Here is a 22,233-nt window from a genome sequence, read left to right on the forward strand (position 1 = left end):
TGGCTTTGGTATACTAACGTGTTTTGATAGATCATGTCAGGTGGCTATGTTTGTGATTTCACTTGTTCTAGTCGTTATTACTACAAATAATAAAAATTTATATCGTTTCAATGTAACGGCAGTCAAATATCTAGCTGCTATAACATGAATAATTTTCTACCTGTTTTTTGCTTATATAATGAGGATATGAAAATGGATCACATTTTATAAGTCAATCTCTAGCATTTACTGTTGATCAGTTTATACTTTAAGAGGTATTTCTGAAGAAAAGCAGCCACATTGCTGTTGGTAAACCAACAATATACCTCTCCAACTAACATCATAATAATTCACTAGTAATAGCAGGTCACTGCAGGTAAACAGGCGTGTTAAGTTTGTTGGAAATTTTACTCATTCATTGCATAATGATGCATTTAGTTCACTGCCTTCATTTTATAAAAATAATACGTTTTTCAAGTTATGACAAAAAGCCTTTTATGAACCATTCAGTGGAGATTGCTCTCACTAGAGTAGAGTCGTGTTAAATCAATGGAGACCTCTACAGCATTGCTGTTAGCTAAATTGAAGGGTATATCAGGCGACCCGCTGACTTGTTAGGTTTAGCCTTAACAATACAGGCGGTAGATTAGCCATGAACCAAGAGCTATTTCATTCTTGGTGGCACAAGAACAATGCTTAGTAATGGCTCACAGTTCAGCATGGTATTCATTCACATTGGGAGGCCTTCCACTCAAGTCTGCTTTGGAAAATCTCTTCATCTAGTTGGAGAGTTATTGGTAAGTTTCCTCTAGTTGGAGAGTGCTTGGTACGTTTTTGCTCATCAACTTTTGTCTTCTTGCACACAAAAAGTAGCAAAGCGTCTCCATTAGGAAATATTCACTGTTCTATTAGTTGGTGAAGGTCCTTCAACAGTTAATCAATCTAAGCATTTACCTCTATGGAATGTCAGCAATATCTGCCTTAACCTGAGTACCCATTGAGTGCTTTGTCAATACCAGCCTCCTTATCTGTGTTAGGTCTGCTATTGTTTCCGTCAGCACCAACAGAATACCAGACATGCCTAAAGGAAGTGACACTGAGAGCACAACCAGCTCTCGACCTGCTGTTGTCCTTCAACAGAGGAGCACGCTACTGAAGCGGCCTCCTCTTCCTGGAAACCTCTACACTGGTGAGTTATGTAGAGATGCTATAGCTGCCTTCTCATTCTGTAGCCAATTGTAGGCGAGTTAATGGCCCTATGTAGCAGTTTAAAATAGAGAAAGTAGCCTTCAGCGTGAGCGTGTTTTAATTTTCTTATAGCGTACAATAAATGTCACAGTATACTCGCTGTTGCAAGTACTCAACCTAATCCTTTGAAGTATTCAGCCAAACATTACTAAAGAATGTGATGCATTTTGTTGCTTTGTAAAGCCAATAATAACAATTAGAAATACAGCATTGCCTCGGCTGTCTAGCCAAGGGCTTGTTAGCCAGTTCAAATTTTTACCTACAGGACCAGACAATACTCGACACCAGCGAGTGAAGAGGCTAGACGACTACTACATAGGGACAGGAGGTGTAACGAAAGAGCGAACGAGTCAGATCGATTATATTACTAGAGGCCCATCTTTCAGTTCTTTCCATAGGCCAAGGCATGAGCGTATTGGGGAGATAGGCTGGCCTGTAGAGTTCTACAATACCTGCAAGGGCCTTTAGTAAGAATGAGCCTGCTATATCTGCTTATGTGTGCAGTTAATAACAATTTCAGGTTTTGCTAGATATGATCTATTCGTTGGTATTTATTAATCATTTGTGAAATATACTGACGAATACTACTAATACAGATGGTTAGACTTGCTTCATCCACCTCTATACGTCTCATGCAATGAAAATTCTCTTACCAAAATGCTATGGCTTTAGCATATTCTGACCAAAGTCAGAATATACGGCAACCACAGAGCTGTGGTGATTACTGCATACCTACTGTACCATGTGAATTTGTTACCCGGCTGGAGTATCGCATTGTAAGTACACTGAGTGAACTATCACAAGTTGGAAATACACATGTGTATATAATATATGCACATATATACAATTATATATATTATATTTAGGTAGATAAAATTAATATTTCAATTTGGATAATCTGTGAGATTACATCCCTTAGCCGATGAGATTGCCTCACTGAACCTCTGAAGTTGCCTCACTGAACCCTTGACATTGCCTCACTGAACCCTTGAAGTTGCCTCAATGAACCCTTGAAATTGCCTTAATGAAGCCTTGAGATTGCCTCACTGAACCCCTGAAACTGCCTCAATGAACCCCTGAGATTGCCTCACTGAACCACCGGAGATTGCCTCACTGAACCCCGAAGATTGCCTCACTGAACCTCTGAGATTGCCTCAATGCACCTCTGAGAGATTCGACAGCACACAGTTTATGAACCACTACAATAGTGGTTAGCATGTGGATCAGTCAGCATAATAAAGGTGCAGACACGGTGTACGCTGTACACCATCCTGGTCATTCTGAAACACTAATGCCACTAATGGGTACTAAGCAAGTCCTATTGTTTGCTCGACCGCTAGTGCTAGCCAAGTGCTAGCATATGCTACTGTTATAAACAGCTGACCAATTATGAGCAGCAGTTGGTGAGGATAAGCTAGTTATAGCATCAGCTGGAGTGGAGTGCAGGTTGACTAATAAACTAAAGAACAGTGAAAGGAACGCAGAGAATATATATATGCGGTGCTATTTAAAGACAAGGATGTAAAAAAGACAGCAGTGAGAATCTGAGCCAGACATTGAGCAAAAGGCTGTGTTTGTTAGGTCTCAAAAACATTTTTGAAAACGTTAAAACTTGTGTAAATAAGTATGTATACAGTACCACTGGTATCAACTACCCAGGAGGGCGGCCTACTACGGTCATGCCTTTGTAAAACGGCGTTGACCTAACTAACTGAATAATAGTCATCATTTATGAAATTAACCTTTGAAAAATGATGAATAGAAAACATCAAACATGAAACACATCCGATTAGTATAGACGAGGAAAGGTGATAAAAGTCACATAGAAAGTTATCAGTAAAGTATGCTGATCTTTGTGTCCAGCTGATTGTATATCACAGTCAGTGTCGAACCAGTAATATATGGATACACCTGCAACAATAGCGGAGGGCATGAGGAATTTTAACAATTATGAATGGCATGAACTAGCAGGGTGACTGACAGCAGCAGACTTCTACTCACCTGCGTATACTGATGATACTAGCTGCTTGCGGGGCACGGCCTTGTGAATTCATTCCCTGATTCGTGGAACCATTTATTGCACACTGCGGAGAAGAAATAATCAATTGCGTTACACAAACTATATACGCTGAGCACATGCCATACAAATTGCTACTATACAAACCCTACACATACTACCCGACACAGACCATACAGACTGTATACAGACAATACATATTGCATACAAACTATACATGCTGTACACAAACCACACATACTCTAAATTCCCTGTAAAAACTACATGCAGTCCGTTAATGCTGTACACAGTCTGCAGATGCTGTACACAGTTTGTAGATGCTGTACACAATCTGTAGATGCTGTACAGTCTGTAGATGCTTTACACAGTCTGTAGACTAGATACACGACTTGCAGATGCTGTACATAGTCTGCAGAAGGTGTACACATGATGTACTAACTAATATCCCTAATCAGTATATAATAAGTCACTCCTGACCCACCCCATTTATACCCTGCAAGCACTGGGCATGCTCCATGGAGGGTTCGCTCATCCAGTGCTCCATTTTCATCAAGGTTGTACCAGAATGCAGCACCACCCTACAGAGTGATGATATACCAGTTAACAACATGGCACGCGTCTCGACAAAACCTGTAATGTCATTCTCATATATCTATTTTACATGAGCAATGAAAACATACAAAAAGGTCTTACATTTTTTATTCATTCTTTTTTTAAAGACATTTTCCTTGTGAATCTATTGCAAAAGCTTTAAACAAATTAGAATTCTTTAAATACGAAAATTTGACATTTAAACCAGTTACTATGCATATTTCTAATAACCAATATGGAAGGAAGCTCATGGACAAGCTGTACAACTTTATGAAGTTGAATTCACCATTCAACCTATACTACACAAACAAACCCAGGGTGACAGTATTGCATATCAGGCAAGTTCTAATATCTCTATAATATTTAATTTAGCCATAATTGTACGACTTGATGTTTTAATTTACTTTCGTTTGAATCAATCACTAATACACAGCTTCCCTACATATTTGCACTAAGGAACTTGGCCTTGAAGTAACTCCCAACTTGCAAGCTTTGACCTTCATTCGCAGTCTAATCAATCGCACAAATAAGTGACTGAAGCTTAGAAAAAAGCTTTTATTAAATTATTAAAAAATTATCACTGTGGTAAGACTATGGGCCTAGCTTTTTATGACTAAGCAACATTTTGAATTATTTATAAAGCGAAGGCTAACAGCGCGACAAAAAAATCTGGTGTCAGAAAGGTTAATGCTATGACTCTCCGTCGCCAACTACTACAAAAACTGTAACTTCTCTGAGGCGTATGGTATTAAGCTTCTTGGCAGAGTTTCCGGGTTTAACAGTTACAGCAGAACTTTGCACCTCTCCCACCTGATTAGAGAGGGCATCTACCGTCCATACAAAATTTCTGTCGCCAATAGTACCAGAATGATAGGTCTTCTAGGAGATCTTTACTTCCTGTCTTCATCTCATGATCATCAACAAGCCGGCTATGACTCACTCTGGTCGTGTCGAAATTACGACACTCAGATTGGTAAGTAGTAGCATATTAAGCTGCATCACTTGAAGCAAAACTGTTACCGTAAATCTCCATTTAACTTGACACAGTGTGCCGCAATAGTCTTGAGACAGTTAAGGAAGTTGTTGGCATGTGTGATGAGTCATTCTTTCTATAGGATTCTTATGCAGTTCCTTGCACTATTGGATGTTATGTAAGTATTGAGGGAAAGTTGATGTACATTTATTACTTGCTAGGTGCTTAACCATGACTCCTTATTTACCAACTAGCAGTGAGTCCGGCAATGCTCAGGATCTCTTTCATGTTCGATCAGATGCCTGCAGCTGGGTCTTTAATTAAGAGGCTGATTCTCAGGAACCAGATGAATTTTTGAAACAAATATTTTTAGCGACCTGATGGAAGGCACGGAGTATATGCATGTGAAGTTTAACTAAACTTGGCTACAAAACATGGAAAAGCTTTCACGCAGACTGACGCACACATGCACGCGCACACATGCACGCGCACACATGCACGCGCACACATGCACGCGCACACATGCACGCGCACACATGCACGCAAACACACTTTCTGGTTTTGTTGTGGAATGTCTCGCAAGCATTTTATAGTAACTCACGGTGTACATGTACGTGTATGTACGACTTCCCATGTAAGAAGCGGATGAACTAACCTTAAGAGGCCAAACGGCCGCCTCTAGTCTGGGAAACACAGTTGCTCCTCCTTTCTCCACATCAGTAAGCTAATAACATATAAAATCCATGTTTTTTAAAAAACTCTCTGGGGTGATTATAAAATGCATGATGCTTATGATTTAATTGCATGAGACAAAAGAACATGAAGGAGACTCTGAGTTCAGAATCAATGTGTATACGAGGTAAACTGGTGAAGGAACCAACCAACGCAAGTTGGAACAAACTCACAGACATCTAGATGATTGCATTATTATTGGAATAGTTGCAACTCAAAAAGTCTTACGGGTTTCTCTTATCTGGTGAATGTCATGTTTGTTAAGGTAACTCTAATTCGATTTAAGTGTATACTTATGTTGGAGTACTCCTCGTGTTATGGTCACATGACCGGGATTACTGACCTCCAGTCGGAGAGCTTTTATCGTCTGCCCTTACATAAAGAATTAAAAAACAAATCTGTTGTTGATTAACCTAAATCTAAAATTATATTTTATTAAGAACGACTAAATATTACAGTTAAGATGAATGACAGCTCAGTAATATCGAGTTGAAACAAGATTCATGTATTCACACCTCAACATGCAAGTTAATTTGCTTCAATATCTCCTTCGATGTCGAAACTGTTTTATGTTGAAGCAAATAAGAATACTTAAAATTTTGTTTGAAGCATTTTAGAACCCAGTAAACAGTCTTCAAGTAATTACATATAGCAATAAAGCACGAGTATATGACAGCAATAAAGCAATGACTCTAATATACGACACGAGTATACGACACGAGTATACGACACGAGTATACGACACGAGTATACGACACGAGTATACGACACGAATATACGACACGAGTATACGACACGAATATACAAAACGAATACACAACACGAATATATGACACGAATATACGACACGAGTATACGACACGAATATTCGGCACGAATATATGACACGAATATATACGACACTAATATACGACACGAGTATACAACACGAGTATATGGCACGAATATTCGGCATGAATATATGACACGAATATATACGACACTAATATATGACACGAATACACAACACGAATACACAACATGAATACACGACACAAATACACGACACGAATATATGACATTAAAATATGTAGTAAGCTACATGTGAGTCTAAAAACAAATTAATAAAGTAATAAGTGTATGTAGGGTTCTATTGTTACTTTTGAGACGTATGAAAAATGTGTAGGCATGGCTATGCTAAGAATCGGTGATAGAGTGAGTAACAAAAATACATATCATTAACCCTTTCGCAGGCAAGATTTTTGTTGGGCTTTTTGAGACCCTTTGGTATTTTTCACAAATTGATTTTAAAAAAATCATTGATACTTTTATTTATGATATTGTATATGCGTATTATGTTTTTATTATACAGGTACTACATGTATATACAAATAAACATTTATAAGTAAAATTCTTATATAAGTTTATATAAGTTATATAAGTTCCTCTAGCTATAGTAATTTTAGAAGCATTTGTCCTTGCAGAGGCCTACACCACAGTCTTGACATCATGTGCTTATTCTCGTTCCTTTATAGCTTTGCCTTTGCCTATAGCCTTTGGAGGATGCCATGACAGTAAAATAAAGTTGTTGCACTCTGGGAAAATATTCAGAAAGCAGTAACAGAAGCATAAACAAGCTACAAACAAAATTCTCCATTTCATTCAAATACGTTTTTATTTCGGATTTTTCGTTGATTTAGTATTGCAAAAACGATCGCATTTCTTTTATAAAAACGTTCGCGTGGCGACATAATAGTCGCTCTGCCCATTGGCGTCAGTATCGCGAAATGACAATAATGTCGCTATGCCTGCAAAAGGGTTAGCCTACTCTAACTTACATGTACACTAAACTTAATTTATGTATATTTCTATCATTTCCATGCTTCATTTATAACTTCAATTATCGTAAAACTTCTAATTAAACGCCATGGGGCTATATTTTTCAACCCTTCCCTGCAGTGGCATTGTATTAGAAGTAATGTTTAAATAGAGGGTGGCGCTGTAATTTTCGACTAGTTCGGCAGAATTTTGGAAAGACAAATCTAAACCTTTTACGGGTGAAGCGATGCTAATGTCGCCTATATTTTGACATTTCATTTGAGCGACGTGACATTAATGCCGTCGGCCTCAGCATTTTTGCTAAACCGTTTTTCATATACGTCAAAGTATAAGACCGAGTTAAGCAAGGAACTATGTAGACTTTGAGTAAAACATTAGACCGACACAGTTATTAATCATTTCCATGGTGTGGCTTTCAAAGCTTTAAAGAAAAAACCATAAAGCTTTGGAGTTAGAAAATGGACTCTGGTACGCCACAACAATGGCAGCTATTACGTCGTATGGTGTCCCTGAAGAGTATTCTCTTCATTTATAAAAATGCTTTATTTTTTCAGATCAGGTTGTAAACCACATTATGGACACATCTGGAAAACCTTGGATTGGTTTTAGACCTTGGTAACCTCAAATCAGAGTGTAGTTCTGATGATTGTGATGATCGGTTTTCTCAGGTAAACCTTCAATATGACTATGGCAACACTATAGAAACAACAAAAGCATTAATTGTCATTGATGTAACCGATTCATTATTAGTACCATTTTATGAACACTTTTCTACAGATCACTTTCGATTATGGATTTGTAAAAATCAACCATAATGATTGTTAAAGTGGTGGTCTAATAGAGGTGGTGTTCAATTAAAGGGAGTGCTGCATTTTTCAACCCAGTTTTTCTATAAGTTTTCTGTTAGATCTGGCGTTCAAATAGAGGTGGCGTTCAAATAAAGGTGACGTTCAAATAAAGGTAGCATTCAAATAAAGGTGGCGTCCAAATACAGCTTTTACGCATTTTTTTTGCTTATACTTTTGAAGTATTGAGAACTTTCAGACGGGATATGTTAAAAATGACATTGTATGCTAACACTTCTTTTCCATCGTGTGTCAAAATATTTGAGTATAGAGGTAATCAAAAGTTGAGGTTTGACTGTACTCAGTAGATAAAAAGATCAGAGCAAGCATATATATAAACAGTTGTCAGAGAAATCTGTCGATGAATGTATAACAGTATTAAGAAATGACAACTCCAAAGAATGGTAATATCAGGCAGCTACAAAAGTACTTGTTATAAGAAAGAACACCTCCATGGACCTATCTATAAGCAAGTACACAAAGGTTGCCACCCAAGCATATAACCAATGACAAGATGGGCAATAATAGCATAAGCAATTCAAAGTTGAACAGTCATTTTTTGGACATGAGCAGCAAGGGCAAGACAATTTCAGAAACAATATAGCATTTCTAGAAGCTACATAATAAGTAGCAGGGACTGAAGAAACATAATTTAGACTTACATATAAGATGAGAGTGGCGATCCTGTTACCCACACCATGGTCAAAGACATTAGGATTGTCAGGCTAAAAAAAGAAGCAAGTCAATTTATTAGCTTCCCATTTTATGAACAATGTTGCACAAACAGCAGTGCCAAGGCTTAACTCACTCTTGCAAAGTCGCAGTGTGGTTCATAGTGACCTCCTATCCCATAGTTGAGCACCTACAACAGCGCAGTATATAGAGCTTTTAGAATGGCAAGGAAACTTCTACTCGGGTTGGCAGAGGTACTCCGCAAAAAAACAGCTTTATTTCCGGAACAAATTGTAATACCAAAACTATTCAAAAAGTAACTATTAAAACCAAATTGAATTATAAAATCAACCATGTGATTAGCTGATTTCTTTTAAAATTTGACCAACTGTGATTATCGGTGTTTGTTCGAGAATGTACCACCTACCTGCAATGATTCGGCAGTTCCTACTGTTAAACCTGTCACTCTAGCAAACCTTCGACTCAGCAATGCTATCGTTTCATCTTCTTCATCTCCCAGCCACGCGCTGACAAAAATAAGTTGATCATTGTTGACGTGTGTGTGACATGACCAGTCATGCTCTATACAGTATACTGTAACATATAGGCTACACGATACACAAGTGGCTAGCTAGATGACACTTGCTACTGTGCCCAATGACACTTGTCAAATATTTTCCCACTGACACCCGCTGTTACAAATGTCCCAGTGACAATTGACACCAGCGTCCAATGGCACCTACCATGCATGACTATCAATACTTATCATGCGTTTAAAATTAAATCTGACATGCTTGTTCAATGACATTTGTCATTTTAGCTAGAGGGCTGAGCAATACATTAATCACCTGCCTGCGCCTGCCAACATCTATATACATCTATTGAACAAGCCATACATGAGCATAAGTATATGTGCACGTGTAAGTAGAACACCGCAGCAGGTCACCGATCATGGCCAACACATAAACAAGCACTATGTGACAGCTCAGTGCATAACACAGCATTGCACGTGTAGTAGCAGCACCAAATATGTTACAGATAAAGCACACAGTTGAAATACAGAAAAGAGAAATATTAACCAAAGCGAAGAGCATAAAGGCGTGACTAACATCCTGTTTGTGGCGTATCAACCATGAAGAAGAACCACAATCTTCCCACAACTATTGTATATGGAATCAACTGTGATGGGCCAAACATGCTGTAGAAAAGAATGACCTAAGATTTAACCTGACAGCCATTTTGTTGCCTCAGACACCATCATTTATATACTGCATGCAATAAAATAAATTGTACAATATATTTGTTATGAAGTATTGTCCATCAACCGTGTGATTACTGATTAGATGCCAGGCTTCCATGACTCAACTAGACATAGCATATTTGTGGTATTTCATTCACGTGCATACAGAGCACTGTTTCTATTTTTAGAACCTAAAAAGCTGTTACCAGTCCATCACTCAACTCTGTTGGTCAACAGGTTGGCTCGACCAGCCCTAGCCATACCGGTCAGCACAGGCCAGCCCCAGCCATACTGGTCAGCACAGGCCAACCCTAGTCGTACTGATCACCGCTGACTGGTCAGTGCTGGTCAGCAGTGACCAGTACGACTCGGACTCGCAAAAAAGTAGTGAGTGACGGAGTGACATATTAAGAGCAGATGCGAGTGAGAGTGACAGAGTGACAATGTTAGGGTGTCTACTAACACCGCCCTACTCATACTACCTTTTACTGACTCTCGTGTGTGTCTTAATACCACCAAGAGGAGTGGCGGCATTGGTTGCAAACACTCCGGACCTGTCAAGCTGTGCATACAGATTGAAAATTAATAAAAAGTCAAAGTTCATTAGGTACGATTTTGACTAACATCCAGGTACTTTCAGAGCTAATCCATACACGAAAACAATTATGGATTAAGGACTAAACAGGAAAATTAATTATGAAATCGCTTTCAAGTCTTTTGAAAACAATAGATGTAATTTATTAGAGGTTGCCCGCACCCACGTAGTTTGTGGTCATGCTGTTTAAAAATTGTGAAATGAGCTATATATACACACACGTAAAGATATTGAGAAACTGTCAACAGGCACAAATACTTTTGCAGAATGCATAATATTCCTTGTCATGGAAAGTATGCCACAATGTACAAACATGCAATATAATGCTACACAAGCGCATACCAAACGTAAAATCTAACAGAAACCAACTTTACTCTGACAAGACCTACAAGTCTATAAAAGAAGGGTGTGACGACTATCGATAAAGTCAAGTACTTTTTTCTGACTAGTCATAACAAGTCTAAGTTATGAGCCAATGCCAGTGGTAAAACAAATACTTGAAATTTAGGCCAAGGATGTTATCGAGTTGAGAGACAAGGTTGCTGATTGCGAATGGAGAACATATCCTGAGTTATGAGATACGAATAATAATGACTGCGGTGACCCTTAGTTGCGTGTGATGACAGGCTGGCATACGATATATGTCTTCATTGCGTGTATGAAGTGGATTTGGAATTGTGTGCACATTGAGCTACAGTGTGATAAGTGTTTCAATGGATATTCGCATGTTGCTTTGTTAAAAAAGATAAGGAGTTCTACGCCAAAGGTCATAGCCACGCACTCCTGTTTCGCTTAGCAGCAAGCTTTCGAAATAGGAATGACTGAAATGTGGAAAACGTTTAAAATGGAATAGCTTGTACAGCATTTTTTTGCGCATCATTAACAAGTGTCATTTTCATCTTTCTTAAAGATGAAAACGAATGATGCATCGAACGTTTGAACGAGTGATGCATCGATCAAGCGATTGATGCATCATGTTTGCATCACCGAATGATGCAAACATGAAACATTCAGGGAAAATTGGGAAGCAATCAAATTAATCCGTCTTGCAGATTTTTGCTGTTTTCATCTTGCAGATGATGCAAACTTGCAGATTAGCAGATTAACAGATTAGCAGCATCATATAAACATAGTGATGAGCAGAGCTACGAGCCAAAGAATTGAATTCCTTCTACCTGGCTACAGTTAGCCAACTACATACACCACTAGTTACCTAGGTAACCCTATGCATATTTCTCACGGAAGGATGAACAGTGTTACTAAAAAAAAAACAAATATTGTTATATTCAGGACAGTAGGAGTCATTATCAAATACTTTCCATGCACATTAGCTAGATAAACAGACAAAGAGCGTGTAATGAGTATGTAAAGAGGTTATTAGTATATAGCATTTACCTTGGGCTTAGCCAATGCCTGCACCACCTGTATTTCTCTGTCAGATATGATTCTGTGAATGTAGACAAGCCTTGGCTCCAGGTGCAGCTCCTCCTCCTCTGATGGAAAATAGCTGAACTGTATCGGCCTGTACTTGCACACAAGCTGCTTGGAATTGCGGCTAGACTTTGGGAGTTGCTGGCCCTGACAGAGTTTTGTGTATTTCTTAAACTCTTGCGTGGCAGCGAACCCAGTGACTAGCTGCTGGTTCTGAAGAGGGGGGAGGTTGTAGGGATCATAGAGACGCCCCGTCTCATTTAGTTCATTGCGATAATGATAAAGGTTGTCTGTACCAGGTTGTGCCCCTGGTGCTATTTCAGTCCATCTAGTGGCTATAGAAATGGCCCTCTCTATATTCCCTTGCTGAAACAATTAGAGCAAATCTCTGCAAACTAAAATAAATAGAGTGAAATAGACAGCACAGACGCATAGAAGATATATTGAACGCTGAAAACATAGTTTTCTAGAGCAAACAAAGAGACAGTTCATACAGCCAAAGACCCTAAGATGCAATACATTTGAATAGTATACATACATCTAACATCTACCAGAAGTTACATTGGGCCTTAGGTTCACAAAAACAAAATACAGTAGAATTCCCTACGACATAAATAATCCATTCCAGGAACGTTTACGTTATAGGGAGTTTACGTTATAAGAACAGTGAAATACGTGTAAATTGCCTCATTCGTTCCAAGATCTTTCCTAACTCACCCCTTTGGACATGCATAAAGGGAAAAATTGACTTAACTAATCTAATTTGTAGGCTGTACCATAGCTGCAGTATTATTGGTTTGCATTGACAACTTTTCTACTTTTTATGATCGATCTCACTGGTTTTATAGACCATGATTGCGGGAATTTTACAACAAGTTGATGAGGACTGCACATTTCCGACGCTTATTTACACCGATTTGCTTATTTTTTCTAAACAGGAAAGTCTATTCTGCAAATTAAAACTAATAACAAATATTTTGTATGTCTACAATAAGGCAAAACACAAAATCTTTTTAATATAAAAAGCCGTTCTACCTGTTCATCGTTTATCTGTATCCAGGGGTCAAGGTTAGGATAAATGATAACCTTTGACGATACTCCAACTCATGACATTCAGATTGGTAAACCGACACTGTAACACCTGCACCAATCGATCGCCTTCAAGTATTTATAATAGTTGCCCGGCTATCCTATTCTCTATTTTGTCGACACATTTGATGATCTATTACGACGAATTAGAACGTCGCGTAAGTTATATATAATAGATATAGCGCTATACGCACGTCATCGTTTTTTCTTAAACTAGCATTCAAATCAATTTTGAAAACTCCCCCACTTGACCCTATGTTATATGGAATTTTTTATGTAGTACGAAGCAAAAACTTCACATAAATTTTTTACGCTATCTGGAATTTAAGTTATAGTAGGCATACATTATAGGAGCGTCTACTGTACATATCATAAAGGAACACAAAGATGTAAGGTGCATACAGTATTAGAATGCCAGTAGTTAAACAGAGCTAACCAGCTAAATAGAGTAAACAAATATGCTGTAAAACCTGTATTTGAATGCCACCCTTTAATTGAACGCCAGTTTATATTTGAATGCCACTTCTATTTGACCGATACTATTTGACATTTTTAATCTTTATGAACCCATACTCTCAAGTGATCAGTAGAAGTGTCCACAAAAACGTATTATTAATGACTCGATTACATCATAACAATTCATTTGTTCGTTGTTCCTGTTCGTATCGAAGTTCGTTTTCCAACTCCAAGTCTTTAGGTTTTTTTGTTAACAGTTTTGATTGCAACACCATAGAAATAACAAGTAATTGTATCAGGCTAATAGTAGTTCTCTTTTAATGTGGTATTGATACTTGGATGTATGTAGCAAACGCGCTACAACATATTTTGAGGCTAACACTTTGAGGCTATTTTGATTACACATGGCTTCTCTTAATTTGTGCTAGAAGCTTCTACTCAGAATGGGATCACATAAAAATTTTGCTCAGCTCAAAATGGTTTTGATGCTAATATTATCTAGCTGAGCTGTGCAGAAAATGTGTTGGGGTCAAAAGACATTGGAGAAGGTATTGAACAGCCAGAAGAATATGAAATGGTTCAAAACCGATGCAACCATCAAAATGCCAATATTTTTGTTTTAAATATGTAAATATGCGTTTTAAAATGTTAATTTTTGTTTCTGCATGTATTATAATTATGGTTTATATCACTTTTTCTTGAATATATATTTGTAGCATTTGATAGATTATTATTATGAAACTTATAAATTTGTAGATTTGTAGCCTATTATTTGATAGTATCATTGCGGTAATCTGAACTCAGCTTACAATGGATTGACGCTTGTAACTCCTGTCCTACTGCACATAAAAAGTAAGTTTTGGCCGAAAACTTAAGCAAACATATCAATGAGTACAATGAGCTTTTATGCAGCCCTATTAAATAGAGTTATAAAATTAAAACACGCCTTCAAATTTAAAATGAAATAAAAAACTTTAAAGATCCAACAATATGCAACGCAGGCTATAAGATCATCGTAGGTTATTTGCAAGCAATAAATATCAACTGGTAGAGACGTGTTCAGTATCAGCTTCCTTGTGCATATTTATTAAAAGTTCTACAACAAGTTGGATGTAAGTTAGCGAAGTTCTTGCATACAATTGGGTCAATGTCATATCATCAGAAGGAGAGTGCAGAATACAGTCGACATTCAATTCGCCTGTGAAAGGGTTAAATTAGTCTTCTGAATATTCTGATGAAGTGTTTGACAAATACAACGCCCCCTTTACTTGAATGTCACCTCTAATAAAGCGTCACTCTAAGGGAAGAGTTGAACAACAGGGTGCCATGGCATTCAAATAAAGGTTTTACGATAAACAGAGACTAGTGAGGAGTTCAACACAAGGCAGCACCAGATAGCATGTTTAGCAGCACAAAACCACAACTACCTTGTAAAGAGAAAAGTTGAGATAGTCAAAAGTGGAAGTGAGTTTTCTTTGGACCCACTGCAAAGAGCCATCTAGCATCTCATACTTCTCGAGAGCTGTTTGAAACCACAAAACAGAGTGGTAGAAGTCATCCATTAGAAATGCTGTCTGACCGATCTTGAAGCAATCGTCTCCTGTTACAACAGAGTCAACAACAGTGTAACAACAACTGTCGATTTCATGGTAGTACAGAGTAGAACGCATTGATACCTGGAGCAACTTCACAGCCCAAAATCTTTTGTATTATTCACATGATTTACAAAGTTTACAACGAATCACATTGTGAGTGTCAACTTTATTGTAAAAAATATGCATATAGAGTTAAAGCACATGTAAGGTAAAAGTGACTAGAAAGTCTTTCAAAACAGTAGAGAGATGAATAATGTGTAGATGTTATACTTAAACCCATGTCGCTGTCAGCAGCACATCATTACTAAAGGCTGGTTTCACACTGAATCGCCGTATCTCGAAATTGACGCCACAATACTTCAGTGATTGTGTATGATAACTATGTTCACACTGTCACCAACACATAGGCGTTTGCATCAGTGAATACTCCGTGATGTAGTATTCTCATTGTTCTTTTTATTTTGCTAGAAAAAACCTCTTTGTTGCCGGGTGCGTGAATTATATACTAGTCCCGCAGCAACTATCATAAATGGAAATAAATAGAGCACGCTACCCACGGCAGCGAACTAACATTGCCGAAATGGTGCCCATTGTACACGCAGTCGTTGATGCTCAGAAAACTACTGGAAAAGTTTGACAGCAGCAAACTTTCCCAACATAACATCATTCCTTCGTCAATGCCATTGGTTAACGGTGCAGATAGTCGACAATGAATGCCCGAGTGGGCAACTCCTACATATGATGATACAGTGTACAGAGGAAGATCAATTGAGTCATATTGGTTCACCTCCTCACATTAATCAAAAGTACCTGATAGAGGTGGGGCTTCATCAGCGGGAGAGGAAAGGCCAAGGTTGCTGTCGGAGAGCTGAGAGGTGTTGAGGCTATAGGTGTCCTGCAATCTGAGCAAAGCAAGCACTGCCCCATCCATGTCATCCTTAGACGGGAGGCGCGAGCGGAGACTTTCAGTACTCTGCATATACTCTACGTGCAGACAAAACAGGAAGTGCAACTAAAGCAGTTTTTACAAAGCTATCTTGAAAAATGGAATTTAGTGCGTAAAAACCACTCACTGACTGTGTTGCCTTGCGACTTGCTCTCTATCAGGTCGACAGAATCCGAAACAAGATCGTGCATTTGACGTGTAAGTAAAAAGGCATTAACTGGATTTGAAAGATGCCTTTCAGTATTTCCTTTTTTTAGAAGTTTGTGGTGATCAGCAAGCTCAACCGCCAACCTAGCAAGTACACCTGGATAGCTATACGTAGTGAATTAAATATATAGCCTAGGTTAATAGCATGATCAAGATAGATAATAAAGTCATTTGCAATGATGAAAACTGTTGCTATACGTAAGATAGGTAGGAGATCTGATCCTCAAATAGAGAATGGGTGCGACAGCCAACGTTCAGTGAAATAGTCATTCACCTTTGGAATCATGTAATGTAGTTGATAAAGCAATACTATAGGCCTACATTCAAATTGTAAAAGAAATTTTTTTGCGAAAAACCATAAAATCTGCAAAATAGTGTTGATAGACCGTATGATAATACTATAGACCATCATATGATAGTACTATAGACCATCGTATGATAGTACTATATAGTATATAGACCATCATAAGATAGTACTTTAGACAATTATATGATAATACTATAGACCATCGCATGATATTACTATATAGACCATCATGAGATAGTACTTTAGACCATCATATGATAGCACTATAGACCATCGTATGATAGCACTATAGACCATCGTATGATAGCACTATAGACCATCGTATGATAGTATTATAGACAATCGTATGATAGTACTATAGATCATCGCATGATAGTTACACTATAGACCATCATATGATATTATTATAAACCATCATAAGATAGATCACATGACAAACAGTTTGTAATAGTCCAGGCAGCAAAGAGGAAACTCACCCCTCAAGTTGAGCAAGTCTATCAAACTCGGCGCGTACATAAGTATTAATGTAGCTTACAATATCACTTTCTGCATCTATTGACTGCTGCAGGTGCACAAGAGAAGTGAAGCTGTCGGCAGTAATAGACTGGACATTCAGATAGAAGAGTAAGAACAAGGGGACCATGCTGCAACTGCAATGCACACAAACGTAGCGTTGGTAGCTTACGAAAATATCAATATGCTGAGTGAAAAATATTTTATGGCAACGATTCTCTCAGTAAAGCTAGAATACTTTGGGTGTCTACCATGAAGTTTTAATTAAACCATTTTGGTGCATTGAACAAATGACAGTAGTTTTTGTGACATTTCAGTCAAACCAAATTCACCTGTTAGCTTTCTGATATTAAATTTTGATGCAAATTATGTATGCGTATGATAGCATATCACTCAAACAAATTCGAATTAAACGCTTTGTGTTGCACAGCACTGGCCTTTACTGCAGTTAACAGGAGGTACTAATAAAAAAGACACCCAATCGTAACGTGCAATTGAAACAACTATTATTGTGCTACCATTGCTTCAATCTCCAACTCAGTTACTGTGTTATCATAGAAATTCATAGTGCTACACCACATCACGACGACCAATAGTCAGTAAAGAACCAGTCATGATTTCTAGCTGCTGCTTTTTATCATGTGTGAGCATAAAATATTCGAACTTTTATAATAAATAAACATAGAACTGAATTAGTATGTCGGACTGTAGTTGAGCGCTTGTTTGTCATGGATAGACTTTGATTAATTTTTATTGTACGTTAATGACTTGCCAGACCTTATGGTGTCAGAATGCCGACTGTTTGCTGACGATACTCTTTTATTTAATCCCCGCGTCAACAAAGCGGTATTGCAACAAGACCTTAGGGTACTCCAAAAGTATTCTAATGAGTGGCAATTGACTTTTAATGTTTCTAAATGTGCTGTTCTTTCAGTTGGAGAGTCGAATTCAAAAGCAAGTTATTCTTTATGTGACCAACGTTTAGACAATGTTGATTCACACTCATATCTTGGCATTGAGTTGCAAAATAACCTGAAATGGGAAATTCATTATGTAAAAATAATAAGCAAAGCTAATAGAACATTACATATGCTAAGGAAAGTTTTAAAGCATGCTGACACAAAAACTCGGCAGATTGCTTATTTTTCTTTGGTGAGGCCACTTTTAGAGTACGGTTGCACGGTAAGGACCCGTTTATGAAAAAAGATATCAAAATATTTGAGAAAATACATAACACCGCTTTAAGGTTCATTGTTAAACTAAAGGGGCAAGTCAGTTTTACAGAAATAAGAGCAAATACAGGGATCGAGAGTTTAGCTAAACGGCGAAAAGATATTGGGTGTGCATTTTATATAAAAGCAGTAGAAAGGAACTTTACGGTCCCTGATTTTAAAAATACTATCAAGCACCACAACACTCGACAGAAAGCAGGTCTGTTTGTGCCAACAATCCGGACAAATGCGTTTTTTAATTCTTTTTGGCCGAGAACAACTCGAGACCTGAGAGGTTTTTAGTAAAGAATTTTTGTAATAAAAGAGTTCCCACGCCTTTCCTTCTTTCTAGAAGGGTGTAGTGGGAAAATTTTAGATTAGATTAGCGGAATTTTGAGCAGCAGGTCGATACCAAAATTACTATAGGCCTACTAACTTTTGAAAAGCTGAAGATGCTTAAAAAGTCTGCAAATATTTTGAATTTTTTATAACACATACTAAAATACTATACAAATAATATAAGTGTTATTCCATTAACAGTGCACCACCGCGTAAAAATCGCACCACGCCTTTTGGCGCTTGTTCGAAAGAAAACAATTGATTTGAGTGGGTAAACGAAATACTCCTTAAGGCTCATCAACTATTGACCGTATACAATTAAAAGTTAGGACACGTATAGTACTCTGAAATAACAACTTACGAAGCAAAATCGTGGACATGCAATAACACTTTTGAATTCGTTATTAATAGCCACGCAACTACGTGGCACGACACCTGTTGTCTATCACGCATAAATAGGTCTGTGTTAATGGTAAACAGATAGTACACGATTTAAGTATTTATTCGGTACTTACCGTGTTTGGCTACAAGTAACTAGCGATCATTCGCAGTTATGTGGGTGTGGTAAATCTTCTCATATTCAGGCAGCGATCGAAATATGTTGTAGGAGAAAGCGTTGATGTAGCTTGTAATTCATAAAAGAAGATAATACGCTAATCCATCCATTATTATAATGGAATTTTGCTAACTTGCTTGATCCCAGTCTAAACAGTCCGACGCGCTACTGTCAGAAAGAAGGCATGTTTTGTAGTACATTTTCTTAGAAGTCACTGTCCTTACGCGGTGGCTTCTCGCTAGTTTACTCGCCGGTTCAAAGTTTACGTACATGAGAAGAAAACTCGTTAAATGATAGACAATTTTGTCTAATCGAGTATATTTATTTGATGAATGTACTAGAACAACACAGATTTCCTGCAATGTATGCTACATAGAATTTATACATAGTACATAACTACGTAGATGCAATTAAATCTTTTTGCACCAATCAGTCTTTCATTGCTTTGTGTATGACGTTGAGGCACTAAATAAACACCAATCCCGTATGTGCTTGGAACTTCTAATAGACATAGCATCAAATGAGCTCAATATTTATTTAATAACAGCAATACTATCGTCTTCAAATCATTAAAAAGTCTATGTTGTGATTAATACTTCAGCATTGATGAATCTCAGCTTCAGATTGATTGTCGCATCGCACAAGTGGACCGCTTCAAATTCTAGTAGTTTGGACACTTGATCATTTGTTTTATCCACCACCATTTTCAATAAATATTCCACTTGATATTGCATAATAATATTTTTAAAAAGATTTCATCCAGTTATTGCATGCATTTTTTATGGTTTAGTCCATTTTTATCTTTCTCTCATAAAAATATCCGTCATGTTTATTGAATTGTGACTGCTTTTCTAAGCTTTCCAAATAGGAAGAAGAGAATGAGAGATCTAGAAATTCATTTCCTTATTTTTATGTTGACATTTTTTTAAATCTGGCAGTGCAATTTTACAAATTTTATTTTATCTTCACCGGAATTTCCACACCAAATTAGATCATTTTTAACAAATAGGTTTTTTAAATATTAAAGTTAAGCTATCATAAAGGCTGGTAAAGATTTTGCAACTTTTGAATAAGTACAGCCACTAAACTTATAATAATCAAGTCATCAAACAGAAACCCTCATAAGTCTCATGTCGGTGTGAACCAAGATTCTAAGATTACCTCCTAGCCTACACCAAACTCCAAAATTTTAAAACCTACTCAATCATGAAAATTTTTTTTTTTCTCAAGTTAAATAGTGATGTGTGTTGTGATGTGTGTTTTTAACAATAAAGAGCAATGTAACAATAGAGCAATGTAACAATAGAGCAATGTAACAATAGAGCAATGTAACAATAGAGCAATGTAACAATAGAGCAATGTAACAATAGAGCAATGTAACAATAGAGCAATGTAACAATAGAGCAATGTAACAATAGAGCAATGTAACAATAAAGAGCAATGTAACAATAGAGCAATGTAACAATAGAGCAATGTAACAATAGAGCAATGTAAGATTTTATAGAGAAAAGACAGAATATCCTAATTGATGTTCAAATTGTCACCAGAGACAACCTGACTTCGGCATTTTTAATGTAACCGTCATCATGACGCAGCACAAACAGATTGTTTAAATTTAGTCAATTTAAAAAGCATGGTACTTGATTCATAGCATTTTAGAGAGATACATCATTCTATTTATGCAATACTCTCTATTACTGATATTTAAGCATAATTTTATATTTGTGATGCTGACCTTTTTGGATAGGCTTGACCATACATTTCTTCCTTCAGTATTCCTGTCAGTAAATCAGAATCTGGTCAAATGCATTTGTTTATGTAAGGTTGTTTAAATCTCTTGATAAAATTGTGTTATTTTGATATTTTTTGCAGGTGCAGGTTAGATTTGGAGACTTTGAACAACAAATGCAAAGTTGAGATGTCATGATCATACAATGATGCAATGACTTCTGACTTACCTGGTAGCTTGAATCAAACCCGACGAAACTGCCTCTCAAAATGTTAAACTTGTGTTAATATTAAGCTTCTTTGCACCACAGGGTAAAGGGTGTAATTCTGTTATAAATAGTATTCACCTTAGTTGTCATACTTGGTTATGGTAATAGATTGTGATATAGCTGTCCTATAAGATTTCTTTATCGTTGTATTGAATTCATTGAATATGTTTTCTAAATTGTAATTTAGTGATGTTACGGGCCGATGGTTGGCCGATTTAAATCAAAGAATTTAAATCATGATTTAAATCATCTTAAAAAAATCATGTTTGATTATGTTTTCCATGTTAATAGTGGGACTTATTATAGAGGGCCCCCTGTGTAAATATGAACTGCACAACTTGGTCAAAATTAAAATAAAAACAACTTTTAATAACTTAAAGTGATGCAAAGTTGTTTTGTTATGTTGCTGATGTTTTCATGTGGCACACTTCAACAAAATAAAATAGTATTATGTTAGAGTTATGAAAAAAAATTGGTAACTTGTGTTTTCAAAAAAGTTCAATGTAAATCAAAAAAATCTGATTTAAATCAAAATGTTCCCTTAACTTACGGGATACATACGCACTAGAAATTCTCCTGTCATATAGCCCACGACCAAAGTGATAAAGGAAAAAGAAAGGGTACTGCAGGTTGAGAAATGCAATATTAGCAGTCAAATGGCACTGCAATGCAATAGGATAAGTGCAATGGTAGTTGTAATGTACTGGGTGTTATTATGTACAACAAACAGCAATAATGAAAGGAAAAGATTATATGTTTATATCTCTACCCTGCAATAGGAGAAATGCAATATTAGAAGTAAAATGGAAAGCTACTGTGTAATATACACAGGGGGGGGCTGTATATCATTGATCATAGCAACCAATATCAAGAAGT

At 37.1% G+C, this 22,233-nt stretch overlaps 1 protein-coding gene across 1 annotated transcript; it reads right to left on the reverse strand.

Moving 5' to 3' along the window:
- Positions 1-2,702: 2,702 nt before the first annotated feature.
- LOC137395239 (prolyl 4-hydroxylase subunit alpha-1-like) lies at positions 2,703-19,201 on the reverse strand. The gene is made up of 14 exons (XM_068082095.1): positions 19,166-19,201; positions 17,218-17,391; positions 16,355-16,518; positions 16,092-16,265; positions 15,114-15,286; positions 12,106-12,507; positions 10,598-10,677; positions 9,303-9,402; positions 9,012-9,065; positions 8,866-8,928; positions 5,464-5,532; positions 3,726-3,822; positions 3,229-3,311; positions 2,703-3,138 (listed from the first exon to the last, which is right to left on the reverse strand). The coding sequence occupies exons 2-13, from the start codon at positions 17,382-17,384 to the stop codon at positions 3,247-3,249; spliced, it is 1,608 nt and encodes a 535-aa protein (XP_067938196.1). The 5' UTR covers positions 17,385-17,391; positions 19,166-19,201; the 3' UTR covers positions 2,703-3,138; positions 3,229-3,246.
- Between the last annotated feature and the right edge of the window lie 3,032 nt (positions 19,202-22,233).

Source organism: Watersipora subatra, chromosome 1 (genome assembly GCF_963576615.1).
Source record: "Watersipora subatra chromosome 1, tzWatSuba1.1, whole genome shotgun sequence".
In the NCBI taxonomy this organism is placed as follows: domain Eukaryota; kingdom Metazoa; phylum Bryozoa; class Gymnolaemata; order Cheilostomatida; family Watersiporidae; genus Watersipora; species Watersipora subatra.

Excerpts from the sequence above, each read along its gene's own strand:
- LOC137395239 (XM_068082095.1), bottom strand. The coding sequence starts at position 17,384 with ATGGTCCCCTTGTTCTTACTCTTCTATCTGAATGTCCAGTCTATTACT. Across the intron at positions 16,519-17,217 it reads AGACTTGCTCAACTTGAGGG|GTTGGCGGTTGAGCTTGCTG; the intron begins GTGAGTTTCCTC and ends TGTACTTGCTAG. Across the intron at positions 3,823-5,463 it reads CGGCCGTTTGGCCTCTTAAG|GGTGGTGCTGCATTCTGGTA; the intron begins GTTAGTTCATCC and ends ATCACTCTGTAG.